We start from the raw sequence: 15885 nt of genomic DNA on the forward strand, positions 1-15885 counted from the left end.
CTAAAAGTGTAGCTTAATAGTTAGCTAGAAAGGTAAACTGATAAAAACACTGAAAGGGAGCGAGATAGCTAGCTAAAAGAGTAAAAGGCCAAATATATAGCCATCTAGAAAGATAAATATGAGATAGCCAGCTAGATGGCTTGCTAAATAGCTAAAAAGGTAGCCAAATAGTTAGCTAGAAAGGTAAACGGATAAAAACACTGAAAGGGAGCTAGATAGCCAGTTAAAAGAGTAAAAGGCCAACTATATAGCCAACTAGAAAGCTAAATATGAGATAGATAGCTAGATGGCTTGCTAAATAGCTAAAAGGGTAGCTTAATCGTTAGCTAGAAAGGTAAACTGATAAAAACACTGAAAGGGAGCTAGATAGCTAGCTCAAAGGGTAAAAGGCCAACTATAGAATAGAATAGAATAGAATATGGCCAACTAGAAAGCTAAATATGAGATAGCTAGCTACATGGCTTGCTGAATAGCGAAAAGGGTAGCTTAATCGTTCGCTAGAAAAGTAAACGGATAAAACCACTGAAAGGGAGCTAGATAGCTAGCTAAAAGAGTAAAAGGCAAATTATATAGCCAACTAGAAAGCTAAATATGAGATAGCTAGCTGGATGGCTTGCTAAATAGCTAAAAGTGTAGCTTAATAGTTAGCTAGAAAGGTAAACTGATAAAAACACTGAAAGGGAGCGAGATAGCTAGCTAAAAGAGTAAAAGGCCAAATATATAGCCATCTAGAAAGATAAATATGAGATAGCCAGCTAGATGGCTTGCTAAATAGCTAAAAAGGTAGCCAAATAGTTAGCTAGAAAGGTAAACGGATAAAAACACTGAAAGGGAGCTAGATAGCCAGTTAAAAGAGTAAAAGGCCAACTATATAGCCAACTAGAAAGCTAAATATGAGATAGATAGCTAGATGGCTTGCTAAATAGCTAAAAGGGTAGCTTAATCGTTAGCTAGAAAAGTAAACTGATAAAAACACTGAAAGGGAGTTAGATAGCTAGCTCAAAGGGTAAAAGGCCAACTATAGAATAGAATAGAATAGAATAGAATATGGCCAACTAGAAAACTAAATATGAGATAGCTAGCTACATGGCTTGCTGAATAGCGAAAAGGGTAGCTTAATCGTTCGCTAGAAAAGTAAACGGATAAAAACACTGAAAGGGAGCGAGAAAATTAGCTAAAAGAGTAAAAAGCCCACCAAATAGTCAAATAGAAAGCTAAAAATGAGATAGCTCTCTCTCTATCTCTCTCTCTCTCTTTCTCTCTCTCTCTCTCTCTCTATATATATATATATATATATACATATATATATATATATATATTATTCAGTTTAGGTTAAATCTTTCTTGTTTTAGGATATTTTTCTCCAATAAAAGGAGCAACTATATCAGTAGATCATTTTGCTAATTTTAAGAAAATGTTCGGATCCACATTAGAAAGACAAAACATTAAAACTGAAGATAAGATAAAATGTGCTTATTTTAAGTACACACAGTATTACTTTCCAAGAAAAATAAGATAAAATCTCTTAGAATACAAAATAAATACATGTAAAATATACTTAAATGTTACTTTCTGCCAATGGGGTGAGATTTTTGGTTTTGCAGTGCGTTCACTGTACATTTACTTCGTTACATTTACTTCAGTTTTGGGAAATTTTGTACTTCCATGAGTATTTTTAGATCGCTGTAATTTTCCTTTGACATATGTAATTTGGTGAAGAAAAAACAGTACTCTTACTCTGCTACATTAGGCAACATTGAAGTCGTTACTTAAATCCCCTCCACGTAAGTATGCGTCTGTCTGTCTCCGCTAAGGCGCAATTATTTAGACGAAGAACTCCGCCAGGCTGTACCTTGTTTAACCAATCAGAAGGTAACAGTACTTTTACTTGAGTAATTTTTTGGCTACTCTACCCACCTCTGGTTCATTGCCATTGACCTATTCGTCCGCCAATGGCCACGAATAGGCAATAAACTCTTCAGACGATTAGTCAATGGCAGTAAATGAGTTAAAATGAGCAATTTTTGTTCCACCATTCTACCATCTGCAGTTTGCAATTGCTTTGTATTCCGGAGGAGTATTTCAATTGTATTTTCCAGATATCGGCTAAAATAAATTCCGGCCACATTTGTTTATTAACGTATTCTCACCGTGGCACGGTCCAGCCCGACACACCCGCACGTTTTCCGGCTTGTCTCCGCCGCAATGATCTCCGATCCTGCAGGAGACGAGTCGCCTTTCCGTGCCCTCGCCGCAGGTGGCCGAGCACTGCGGGAAGAAAACAAACATTCGTGAAGATCAGATTGCGTGCAAGCTGTACAAAGGGAAGTCAAAATAAAAGGAATGTCAGGTCTTGCTAGAAAAAAAATATATATCAGAAACAAGGCCTAGATGAGGACTTTGAATTCCGCAATCCCACTTTTCTCCCTGTTAATGGGGATAAGTGAAAATCTGCAACGTAGCCCCACACACACTTTCAACATGCCCTTGGCTAGCCCCCGCTCTCAGCCATTCTTGACTGAGAATAATGGATCGCGGCCTCACGGGTGGGGTTCGTTCTAGACAAAAAGAACTCAAAACAAATGCATTTGTCTCTTGGCTCCTGCTTTCGGCAATAGTCGACCGGGGATAAGGGATCCTGACTGAAACACCCATCCATACATTATCTGCACCACTTATCCATCCCAGCTGTCTTTGGACAGTGGGCAGGGAACACCTTGAACTGGTTGCCAGCCAGTCGCAGGGCACACAGAGACGGACAACTCACTCGCTCATTCACACTTAGGGACAATTTGGACCGGCCAATTAACCTGACATGCATGTTTGTGGAATGTGGGAGGAAACCAGAGTGCGCAGAGGAAACCCACACAGGCACCGGGAGAACATGCAAACTCTGCACATGAAGGCTAGTGGCTAGATTTGAACCCATGACCTCAATACTGTGCAGCGCTAACCACTCAGCTTCCATGCTGCCTTTGGCCAAAACAGTTTAATTCATTTTGGGGCGACTACAATGGTACGCTTCAGCAGCCTGAACTGAAAGAAAAAGCGCTGGAAACCCCCACTTTTTCTGCAATAGTCAACCCAGGGATAATGAATCATGGCCAAAACAGTGCAGTTCATTAAAGGGGGCCACAGTGGCATGCTACAGAAGCTAAACCAGGCCCTGCTCTCAGCAAACTTCCAGATAAAAGTGTCTTTTACCGGTTCCTGTTAGCAACAAAATGATATTGTGGATAATGGACAGCTGCCGAATGAGGGCAGTTAATATTAGGAAATACAGTAACCGCAAAAAAAGAGCTGCCAGGACCGACAAAAGTGAACTTTGACCACACTGACAGAAATATCTGATAGGGAGATAATTGATTGCGGTCGCAAACAGAAAAATAACTGCGAAGGAAACAGAAATGTGCTATCCTAGCCTCTGCTCTCAGCAATAGTCAACCAGGGGATAATGGATTGCATTTCATTTTAAGCGGGCCAGAAAGCCAAACCTGTTGACAAATGTGTCTTCTACCAGTTCCTACTGGCAGCAATATGACATTGCAGATAATGGATTGCTGCCACATTAGTGCAGTTAGTTTTAGGCGAGAATGGCGCAACAAAGTGCACTCTGGCAGTCCCTGCTCGCGGGAGTATCTGTTTGAGGATAATGGATGACGGCTATAAGGATCCTTTTCATTTTAGGCGGAACAGCAAATTTGCTCTCTCCGCCCGCAATCTCAGCAAGTCCACTAGGGATAACGGATAGTAGCCAAAACAGTGTATTTATCACTCGCTCACAGAAATATGCCATCAGGGATAATGGATTGAGGTAGCGGGAGCGCAGTTTGGAATGGCAGAAAAGAACCTCCAGACCCAAAAAAGGTGCACTCGCTCACAGGAATATCCAATCAGGGATAATGGATTGCGGTAGCAGGAGTGTGGTTCAGAATGGCAAAAAAAGACCCCCAGGCCCAACAAGAGTTTACTCGCTCACAGAAATATGCGATAAGGGATAATGGATTGAGGTAGCGGGAGCGCAGTTCGGAATGGCAAAAAAGAACCTCCAGGCCCAACAAAGGTGCACTCGCTCACAGCAATATCAAATCAGGAATAATGGATTGTGGTAGCAGGAGTGTGGTGCAGAATGGCAAAAAAGGACCCCCAGGCCCAACAAGAGTTCACTCGCTCACAGAAATATGCGGTCAGGGATAATGGATTGCGGCAGTAGGAGTTTGGTTCAGAATGGCAAAAAAGAACCACCAGGCCCAACAAAAGTGCACTTGCTCACAGCAATATGCGGTCAGGGACAATGGATTGCGGCAGCAGGAGTGTGGTTCAGAATGGCAAAAAAGGACCTCCAGGCCCAACAAGAGTTCACTCGCTCACAGAAATATGCGGTCAGGGATAATGGATTGCGGCAGCAGGAGTTTGGTTCAGAATGGCAAAAAAGGACCTCCAGGCCCAACAAGAGTTCACTCGCTCACAGAAATATGCGGTCAGGGATAATGGATTGCGGCAGCAGGAGTTTGGTTCAGAATGGCAAAAAAGGACCTCAAAGCCCAACAAAGGTGCACTCGCTCACAGCAATATGCAATCAGGGATAATGGATTGCGGTAGCAGGAGTGTGGTTCAGAATGGCAAAAAAGAACCTCCAGGCCCAACAGAGGTGCACTCGCTCACAGCAATATCCAATCAGGGATAATGGATTGCGGCAGCAGGAGTTTGGTTCAGAATGGCAAAAAAGGACCTCCAGGCCCAACAAGAGTTCACTCGCTCACAGAAATATGCGGTCAGGGATAATGGATTGCGGCAGTAGGAGTTTGGTTCAGAATGGCAAAAAAGAACCACCAGGCCCAACAAAAGTGCACTTGCTCACAGCAATATGCAATCAGGGATAATGGATCGTGGTAGCAGGAGTGTGGTTCAGAATGGCAAAAAAGGACCTCAAAGCCCAACAAAGGTGCACTCGCTCACAGCAATATGCAATCAGGGATAATGGATTGCGGTAGCAGGAGTGTGGTTCAGAATGGAAAAAAGAACCTCCAGGCCCAACAGAGGTGCACTCGCTCACAGCAATATCCAATCAGGGATAATGGATTGTGGTAGCAAGAGTGTGGTGCAGAATGGCAAAAAAGAACCTCCAGGCCCAACAAAAGTGCACTTGCTCACAGCAATATGCAATCAGGGATAATGGATCGTGGTAGCAGGAGTGTGGTTCAGAATGGCAAAAAAGAACCTCCAGGCCCAACAGAGGTGCACTCGCTCACAGCAATATCCAATCAGGGATAATGGATTGTGGTAGCAGGAGTGTGGTGCAGAATGGCAAAAAAGAACCTCCAGGCCCAACAGAGGTGCACTCGCTCACAGCAATATCCAATCAGGGATAATGGATTGTGGTAGCAGGAGTGTGGTGCAGAATGGCAAAAAAGAACCTCCAGGCCCAACAAAAGTGCACTTGCTCACAGCAATATGCAATCAGGGATAATGGATCGCGGTAGCAGGAGTGTGGTTCAGAATGGCAAAAAAGAACCTCCAGGCCCAACAGAGGTGCACTCGCTCACAGCAATATCCAATCAGGGATAATGGATCGTGGTAGCAGGAGTGTGGTTCAGAATGGCAAAAGGGATAAAGGATCTCGTAATATTTGTCAACCTGCGGTGCGCTGCAGCCGTGAAGTGCAAAGTAGTGAGAGATGACAGTATTTTCAACATGTTTGCCTCATTCATCCTCTTTATCATGATGAAGTCTTTTGGGAGAGTGACAGGCTTCCTCTCATTTTTCCTAATGTGGAGCTTTTAAGCTTACAAGTTGTTGGCAGGAAAACCTCGCCCGGGAGGCAAAATTCTGCCGCCAAATTGGCCAAAGATTTCCTTGCTCGTTCCCAGCCGCCATTAGTTTGACAAATATTAAAAAGATTCGTTCTGTAATTGAGACGAATGTCCCATGCGGACGTGAGTGATGATGAGAAGATTCAAATCATTTCCACAAAGCCAGTAGAAATTATTTCTCGCAACGTCGCATCTGAGTCATGATCTCAGCCATTTTATTGATTTATTTTTTAGTTTTTTTTGAGTCGTTGTGATAGAGGTAAGATCGGCCCCAAAAAATTCCAGCCTGACCCGTGAGTATTACAGCCTGAACCCGAAAAAATGATATGATTTGAGGGACCGAGCCAAAAGCAAACCCATATATTCATATTCTATTTGTGAGGACGCAGGAACAGGAGGGTTTCTCTCTTGCTGACTTTTTTAAACTATCTACCATCATTGTTCTTTGTTTGATGCAGCCTTGGTCTCTTTGTTTTTGTCTTGGATCCGACTGTTATTCGGCCCTTAAGGGGGAAGTAATGTCTCGATCTGGAGCGCTACCTTCCCCCAGAGGGCGCCCAACCAGGTCTGGAACTGGACACCCCTGAATCCATTCAGTACACCCCTGTCCCTAATTCTACCAAGCATTAAAATTGACTTTTGGGGTGGAAGTCTGATTGTAGGGTCATTGCCATTTCCATGTCAATTTCATCCTGCCGTCTATTACCATGTCATGTTCGATTTTTGTATTCTGGTTTCTGGCTTTTTGTTACTTTATTCCTTGCATTTTTCCAGTTCCAGGTTTCGTTTTTTTTCTGGTTTCCTGTTTGTGTCAAGACCAGAGCGGAATCAGGACCCACTTGCGTTGCATTTCTCACAAGTTTTATTGGAAGAAAGAGAAAGGGTTGCGCCCACGATCCGGTGATTGCTGGACGCGGGAAGCAGGTCGCTCTGAACGCGGAAGTGGATCATCCGTGTTGTGTAGGGAACAGAAAAATGGGTCAGCGGGAGAGCAAAAACGTGGTCGGGTCGGAAGCGAGTTGTAAGCAAGGAAAGCAGGGTAGACGTGGTCGGGGACAAAAGAGGTCGAAAGCCGGGACAGGAGATTAGACGTGGTGAAGATCAAAAACGGGTCGAAACCGGGGGACAGACATGAGTCAAAAACAGGTGGAAGTTAGGGTCAAAAAAGGCTTGCCTAGTGATAACTGAGGTTCGCAGACGGACTGACAAAAGGGGACAGATAGGAGTGGGTTTAAATAGGGACAGAGAGCCAATCAGAGTCTGAGGAGCCGGCACAGATGATGCATATCGGTAATCATGACAGTTTGTGCATTATGTTAGTTGCTTTGGGCCCACTTGTTTGTTAGGAACGTTGATCATATTTTCGTCATAGATACCGTCGTTGTTTTGAGCACCCCGGCCTTCAGTTCCTGCTTCCCCCACTTAGGTCCATCACCTTCAAAACGTGACAGAGTGAGATGACCACTAGCAGGAAGCGTCCATCTCCTCGGTCCCTTTTTTAGCATCAAAGGACTGTCTGCCACACCCTTTCCTTTCCCGGCAACGAGGAGGTCTCTCAGCTCCCTCTGTTTCCTGTCCTGGCAACGAGGAGAAGGTCCCTCTGTCGCTTCTGGTCACTGTTCCAGAGGCGATAACGTTGCTGTCTTGGCTGCAAGGTCAAAAGCACCCAGTCGCTTCTGGTTCCTGCTTCAGCGGGTCAGGACCAAGACCCTCGATAGCCCAAGTCACATTGGCAAGAAGGTCCCGTTCCCGGCGGCAAGGAGAGAAGTCCTCAGCCGCTTCTGGAACTGTTTCAGTGGGTACCGACAAGGTCCTTCATTGCCTTTTCCGGTGAAGGTCTGTTTGATGCAGGCTACGTCTTTTTTCTTTTCTTTTCTTTTTGGTTCTTCTAAAATCTTGCCTTTGAGGGGTAGGTAATGTCACAATCTGGTGCGCTACCCAACCACCAGAGGGCGGCAACCAGGTTTGGAACTGGACACATGAGAATCAAAGCTCAACACACGTGTCCCTAATCTTACCAAGCATTTATATTGACTTACGGGATAGGTCTCTGATTGTCAGGTCATTGATATTTCCATGCCAAATGCATCTGGCTGTCTATTACCATGTCATGTTTGATATTTGTTTCTGGTTTCTTTGTTACTTTCCTCCTTGCATTTTTACAGTTTCAGGTATGGCTTTTGTTTTTCTTTCTGGTTTCCTGTTTGGACGTTTTGTTAGTTGCTTTGAGCCCACTTGATCTGGTCCTACTTTTTTAAGCACCCCTGCCTCCAGTTCCTGCTTCCCCCACATGGGTCCTCCATCACCTTTAAAACGTGACAGAGTAATCTTGCGACACAATTGATTAGTTACCAAAGAATTTCTATCCGTCTGTCTGTCTGTCTGTCTGTCTGTCTGTCTGTCTGTCTATCTATCTATCTATCTATCTATCTATCTACCTACCTACTTACCTATCTACCTACCTACCCTAGTCATATCCCTTGAGAGGGGTGACCGACAGCAAGACAAACACATACAAAAAGTAGAAGAAAAAAAAACACCCACAAACATTTTTGGACCACGACCAACCCAAATGCCCATAACCCAAACAAGTTGGGCACCTCGGCACCTAAGTTGGTAATGTTTTCGTCCCTCCAGATGAAACGGGACACCAGAAAGCGGCCATGTCACCCGGGTCAGGGTGACACAACACACTCTTCTGTTCAACAGCAGGGCCCGACAGCTTTCACTGGTTTACCCCTGCCGCATCATACGGGTGCCCTGCCCTTGTAAATAAGCTTCCCTGATCCCAGTTCACGTATCAATTAATTGTTTGTTTTTCTGACCTCGGACCAGGCTCCGGTCCTCCAGTTCGAGGGGCAGGCGACCCGGTTGCAGGGCCTTCGGGTTTCGGGCCGCTCGGCGCTGCAGTACTTGCTATGCACCGAGCGGTTGGCGGCGTCGTGCAGAAACTGCACGCAGCGCACCGAACGCACTTGGAAGCCGAAACTGCCGCACGTGCGTGTGCAGTGCTCCCACTCGTCCAAAATCCACCTACGGAAAAACAAAAGGAACCAAAGTCAGCTTAAAGGGACAGTGTATAATATTTCGTATTTCCTAGTAGTACAAAAAAACTTTAATTCAGCGAAAAAAAACTAGGCAAAAATACCAGAACTATCAAACCAATGTTAATTTTTATAAAAGGCTACAGGTCGAGAAATTGTTATTTCTTATACACAATGGAATCCCTAACTAGAAGTCGCCGCCATTTTGTCTGGCAATTTCGTGGCACTGGTTTTCGTTCGCATCAGACAATTCAGTGCCATCTAGTGGTCAATTATTACACACTGGAGCTTAAAGCAGATGTTTCTGTAGCAATTAAAAAATGGAGACCAAATCTTACGCAAATGTTTTTTTTATCTTAAGTGTACTTCTTATTTGATTATATTCGTTAAAAAAAAGAAAAATAAGTAAAACATTTTTTGGGTACAATCATATTATTTTCTTCTCTCTCTGACGGCCTTCCTCTCTCTTAATGTTTAGTAGCTCCATTTCGCTTCCTCTTTTTCTTTCTATTTAGTTTTGTCCCTCGTTCACTTTCTGACTCTCTGACTCTCGGAATCTGTTTCTTTAATTCTCTGAGTCTTCATCTCTGGCTCTCTTAATCCAACTCTCTACATGACTCTCCCAAGACTCCTTTTCTTTGATTCTCTGACTCTCTATCTCTGACTATTTCTCTATATGACTCACTATCTGATTCTCTATAGAAATCTCTATGTGACTCTTTTTTTGACTATGGCTTTCTGACTCTGACTCTCCCTTTACTAACTCTCTTTATTTGATTCTCTGGCTCTTTACCTCTGACTCTCTTTTTCCGACTTTCTATATGACTCTCTATTTGACTCATTTTCTTTGATACTCTGACTCTATATCTCTGACTATTTCTCTGATTCGCTATATGACTCTCTATATGACTCGCTATCTGGTTCTTTAGAGGAATTTCTATATGACTCTCTTTTGACTATGGATTTCTGACCCCGACTCACTGACTCTCACCTATTGACTCTCTTTCTTTGATTCTCTGACTCTTTATCTCTGACGCTCTTTCCCCACCTCTCAATCTAATTCTCTATATGATCCTGAATCTCTGACTCTCTGACAATGACTTTCTGACTCTCTTTCTCTGACCCAGTTTATGTGACCCTCTATCTGACTCTCTTTTCCTGACTCTCTCTCTGATTCACTCTCTATCTCTGACTCTTTTTATCTGACTCTCCTTCTCTGAACCTCTTTCTCTCTCTGACTTTCTAGCTCTCTTCCTCTGAATCTCTTTTTTCTTGACCTCTGTATATATTTATATATATATATGACACCCCACAGTCAGAAAATGCTGTTCATTTTAAGTATACTCAATTTTTTTTTAAACAAGAATGCCTCATCCAGCAGATGGCGAATGATTTCATTTCCAACACTAATGAAAGAAAAATGCTTGAAACATGTAAACCAATTTACCATGGTCTAGATAAGATAATCTTGCTCGTTTCATGTATAAATGTTTTGAAAGAATAAACTCGGCTCTTTGATCCAATTGGTCAATAAATTGTTTGTTAAAATAGTTTATTTACCGCCCATATTCGCTACATAACATAAGAACTACAATACCCAAGGTAGTGCCTTGAAATCCAACAAAAAATGCTCACATTTTAACCACGAGTACTGAGCAAAAATAAAAGGTTCTATTTCTCACGGCAGACACCCAAAATTGTTTTCACATTGGAAATTTCCAACACACTCTGGGACTTGCCGGTAATTGAAAATATGATAAACACAATCATCTCTGAGTGCATTATGTATATGTAAATGTAAGACACGCGAAAGAGTGCGTGGAGTGAATGAACGGATGTTTGAAAGGATGCTGTGGAAGAGGGCGCATGCTCCCTAGGCATTAAATCACATTCATCATTTCATTTCATGTTATTTCATTTGTTCATACATGTTTGTTGATTAAGCTCGTCAGTTGCACTTTAATCACACGACACTTTTCTGTTAATCTTGCAACGTTTTTGTCTTATAATCAGTTTTGTAATCAGGCACCATGGACAGCTCCGAAAGTAGGGTGGGGTGGGGGGTCCTGAGTGTGGAATAAAAGAATAAGAATAAAAAGAGTTCGAACCATTGTCCCCTGTAGTGTGCATCATAAAAAAGCTTTTAAATGAAATTGTAGTCCTGCAGAGTAATCCTTATCTTTACAAAATATACCTGTAATTTGATAACGTCGGAATACATTTACATTTTTTTGTATTCTGTTACTCCCCAAGCCTGTATCCATGTATCTATCTATCTATCTATCTATCTATCTATCTATCTATCTATCTATCTATCTATCTATCTATCTATCTATCTATCTATCTATCTATCTATCTATCTATCTATCTATCTATCTATCTATCTATCTATCTATCTATCTATCTATCTATCTATCTATCTATCTACATCAGGGGTCTCCAACCTTTTTCAAGCTGAGAGCTATTTTTTGTTACTAATTAGCGCAAAGGGCACCCAGTGTGATATGAATTTCTAAATAAGCAACTTAGCTACATGGCTTGATAAACAGCTAAAAAGCTAGCTTGATCGTTGGCTAGAAAGGTAAACCGGTAAAAAACTAAAAGGGAGCTACGTAGCTAGCTAAAAGAGTAAAAGTCCAACTAAAACACCACATACAAAGCTAATAATGAGGAAAAAGCACAAAATTTAGCTTGATAACTAGCAAAAACATAAAACATTAGCGAGATCACTCGCAAAAAATGTACAATTTAGCTAGCTAGATAGCTCGCAAATAGCTAAAAATGTAGCTTGATAGCTAGAAAGGTAAACTGGTAAAAAAACTAAAAGGACGCTAGATAGCTAGCTGAAAGAGCAAAAGGCCAACTAAACAGCCTAACAGAAAGCTAAAAACGGGTTGGCTGGCAAGAAAGAAGGCCAAAATTTAGCTGGATTACTAGCAAAAAGGACACAAATTTAGCTATATAGTTTGCATAAAATTTAAAATTCAGCTAACTAAATGGCTTGCTAAATAGCTAAAAGGAAGCTTGATAGTTAGCTAGAAAGGTAAACCCGTAAAAAGCTAGAGTAAAAGGCCAATGAAATAGCCAAATAGAAAGCTAAAAATGAGATAACTAGCTTAAAAAAGGCCAAAATGTGCTTGATAACTAGCAAAACAGATAAAATGTCACCTAGATAGCATGCAAAAAAATGTAAAATGTAGCTAGCTAGATGGTTTGCTAAATATCTAAAAAAGTAACTTGATCGTTAGCTGGATAAGTAAACCCGTAAAAACTAGAGTAAATGGCCAACAAAAAAGCCAAATAGAAAGATAGCTAGCTTGAAACAAGGCCTACAATTTACTTGAGAACTAGCAATACAGATAAAATGTCAGCTAGATAGCATGCAAAAAAACTTTAAATGTAGCTAGCTAGATGGCTTTCTAAAGAGCTAAAAAGGTAGCTTGGTAGTTAGCTAGAAAGGTAAACTGGTAAAAAAGAAGAGCCAAATAGAAAGCTAAAAACATGATGGCTAGCTTGAAAAAAGGCTAAATTTACCTTGACAACTAGCTTGATAAATAGCTAAAAAGGTCAGAATATAGCTAGCTACAAAGCTAAAAAGGTAATCAGATAGCTAGCTAAAAAAACCTGCACACTTTTTTCTCATTAGCTTTAGAAAACCCATAAACTAGAATTACATTTGTTGTATTTCCTGTAAAATAGAAAAATAAAAGATGAATAAAATGATTTGTTGAATAGATTACTATTCTATTCTTTTAAGTAACTGCTTAAAAATAATTATCAATAATTGATTAGATATATTGTCTATGAAGCATATAAATCTGAATTTATTTGTATCAACTTATCATGTTATTACTATGTTATTATCATGTTATTACCAGGTAATGATCCAAAATAGGGTTCTATGGACTCAGTAAATGAATAAAAAAATAATTTTACGAGAAAATAAGAAAAAGAAAAAAAGACCCGGAGAGCTATTTTCAGAACAGGTCTGCAGGCACCTCCACTGTCATTAGCTAGCGGGCAGGGTTGGGTAGGGTTACTTTAACTTGATTACTTTCAATTACTTTTGGATTACTCCAATACCAAATATGCTAATAAAAGACAAAAGAAACTAAATGTAAATAAAATGACTACATTTTGTGCAGGCTTGGGGAGTAACGGAGTACATAGAACGGCAAAAATAACGTTGGCACGCTGTTTGGATTTATTTTCATTTTGTTTCTGTCGCATTTTATGTTAGTTTTGCCAGAGATCAAAGCCAGGAGAGAAAGCTTATCACGTGTTGTGAGTCATAATTGTATTCATATTTAGTTTCTTTTGTCTTTTATTAGCATATTTGGTATTGGAGTACCGTATTTTCCGCATTATAAGGCGCACCGGGTTATAGGGCGCACCCCCAAAAAATAGTTTTTGGTCCTATATTTTCCATACATAAGGCGCACCGGATTATAAGGCGCTACGATGGGAACGTGGACAAAACAGTCAGATAGTTCAGTCCAACTTATTACCCCCTTAATATTCCCAAAGCTTGCAAAGACGCAAATACGTGTCGAGAACACGTGCGGATGCGGTGTCCGTACGATGTCACTCAAATGCATCGTTCCATCATTCGGAAGGTTAAAGTCTTGGGATTCAAGAAATGCCAAACATTTCTTAGTTTCCATTTTATTTTTTGCTGGCAACTGTAAGATTTTTATTGTGCAGGGAAACGGGGTTCTTTACTGTGCATATGACAATAAACACTTTGAATTGAATTTAGTTTCAAAATAGACTCATCACAGAAACATCAAGATCATTCTAAAAAGGGATACCGGGAAAATATAAAGCCGCATAGCTCACCTAAGTTCTCTTGCAGCCATCACGTTCAATAATGATACGTAACCATGGTCTCCTTACAACCGTGAGTGTAGTCAATCCAGGAGAGTCAAATATTTACAAATACAGAAAAGTAAAAAATGTTTTCTCTGTGCCGTAGTGCAACCCAACGTGTGATTCACATTCATCTTTTTCGGCCAATCGCAGGCTTTGTTTCGCCCTTTTAGCCTATGCGAGCCTGTAAATGATAAAAAGGATCCGCCCCCTTTACCTCCGAATAACTTTAGCCAATAGTGACTGATTCAAATGATGATTGACACATTGGTTAGGAAACGAAACGCCGGTACATAAATCCCAGCATACACCGCGGATGACTTCGCCTTCGGGGGAAAATCGAGTCTGCGGCTGCTTGCCTTAGTTGCAAAACTTTGCGACTTAATATTGATCCATATATAAGGCGCACTGTATTATAAGGCGCATGGTCAACTTTTGAAAAAAATAAAGGCTTTTAGGTGCGCCTTATAGTGCGGAAAATACGGTAAGTAATTGAAAGTAATCAAGTTAAAGTAACCCTACCCAACCCTGCTAGCGGGCACCACGTTGGAGACCCCTGAGCTAGATATATATCCCAAGTAATTTTCTCATCATGTTCACGTCCACGTGTGAGCAATTACTGCGGTTGCGTGCACTCGTGCAAATTGCACATGCGTCGGATGGGTTTGGGCTTCTTGTTGACTTCGCAGTAACCCCTGTGGAGCATCTTGGTGTCGCCTTTCTTCCGACAACCGTATTTGGTGTACTGGTAACCTGACGGGTTGAAAAAGCAAACGGGAGCGTTAGAGAAGCTCATTATTCGAGTGCAAATGAACGGCGCCCGTCGACTCTTTCTTTACCTCCGGCGCAGGGTTTGGAGCAAGGAGACCAGCTCTTGAGGGCCCACTCGTAGGCGTCCTCCTGGATCACGTTGTTGTTGTTGACGGGCACCGAGTCCTCGTGGATGATGTACTTGTAGGTTAGAGTGGAGCGTGTTTCGTTGTCCTTGGGTATTACCTGCCGGACGCAAATATGAAGGGCGTATTCGATTCGTGTTTCGGAACGATTAGAAATACGTGATGGGGCTACTCTCCTGTGCGAAAAATACAGACAGTACCTTGTGAAGGCGATAGCCCACTAAGAACTTTTTGATAAAAAGTGGTACCTCTACTTACTAATGTATACCTGTCAACAATGTTCCACGGGTCTGAGCGTTGACACAAAGTCGGTGAGCAATGCTTGAAACAACAGTGAGCAACAGCAATCCCAAGTGTGGCAACTAATCCATTATCAAACATGTCCAAAACTTGACATCAAGTTACATTTTGCTGAGTTTCCGGCAATGCAAAATGATTTTTCTCTTTTGAATGAATTGACTCATGTACTATTGCAAAGGTTGTACGACCTACAATCGTCGTTTGTTCTTACAATTCTTACACAAGATATCCATTTCTTTTTATTTCCTGATATATTTTGTCGCAAAAAATTAACATTTTGGGGGGCTTTTTTAGTCGGTTGTAAAATACAGAACTGTATTTAATCACATTTTTTAGTGGAAGTACAATGTTGGCAACAAGATTGACTGGGTATAATTGGAAATGATTTGAATGCAACACAAACTTTTTCTTCTTCTTTCCGTGTTTTTTTTTTTTAATTCCTTTTAAAAAAATCTAATTTTGTTTATTTTTTCCGAGCTGTTACTTTTTTTTTGTTCTCTATTTACTTTTTTCCTACATTTCTTTCTTTTCTTTTTTTCTGGCTTTTTTTCTAAATGTTTCCTTCTTTTTTTCTCTTCCTTCTGTTTCTTTTTTTCTCAGCTTTTCACTACTTTTTCATTTTGGTATTTTTTTCTTTTTTGTTCTATTCCCCCTTCTTTTAAGTCATGCTGTACATAATTTTATTTAATATTTGGTCATGTTGGAATGAAAGAAACAAAAACAACCTGAAGAGCCGTTTAGGACCCGAAAGAGCCGGTTAATTATTAGTGAGCCGAGCCGAAGAAGCCGGTTCTCGACATACTCTACTAACTTTACTCAACTTCGACTCGACTTCAACATACCGCATTTAGGACACAACGTCAGGGGAACCCGTGTATTTTTACCTTCATGCACTGTAACTTTGACTTAAGTCGCTTCTTAATTAGTAATTTTGAGCCCTTATTTTTTGTGCGCTGGCTCGAT

General features: G+C 41.2%; 1 protein-coding gene across 1 annotated transcript in view; it reads right to left on the minus strand.

The window, feature by feature from the left end:
- The window catches only part of adamts3 (ADAM metallopeptidase with thrombospondin type 1 motif, 3), a 325580-nt gene that overhangs the window by 17819 nt on the left and 291876 nt on the right, over positions 1 to 15885 (minus strand). The window contains exons 20-23 of the mRNA XM_088336583.1: positions 14566 to 14722; positions 14347 to 14479; positions 8639 to 8846; positions 2151 to 2268 (exon numbers count right to left, since the gene is read on the minus strand). Coding sequence (XP_088192709.1) covers positions 2151 to 2268; positions 8639 to 8846; positions 14347 to 14479; positions 14566 to 14722 — 616 coding nt within the window. The remainder of the gene's footprint in view (positions 1 to 2150; positions 2269 to 8638; positions 8847 to 14346; positions 14480 to 14565; positions 14723 to 15885) is intronic.

The sequence above is a fragment of the Urocampus carinirostris genome, chromosome 5 (assembly GCF_059441175.1).
Source record: "Urocampus carinirostris isolate Australia breed hairy pipefish chromosome 5, RoL_Ucar_1.0, whole genome shotgun sequence".
NCBI lineage: Eukaryota > Metazoa > Chordata > Actinopteri > Syngnathiformes > Syngnathidae > Urocampus > Urocampus carinirostris.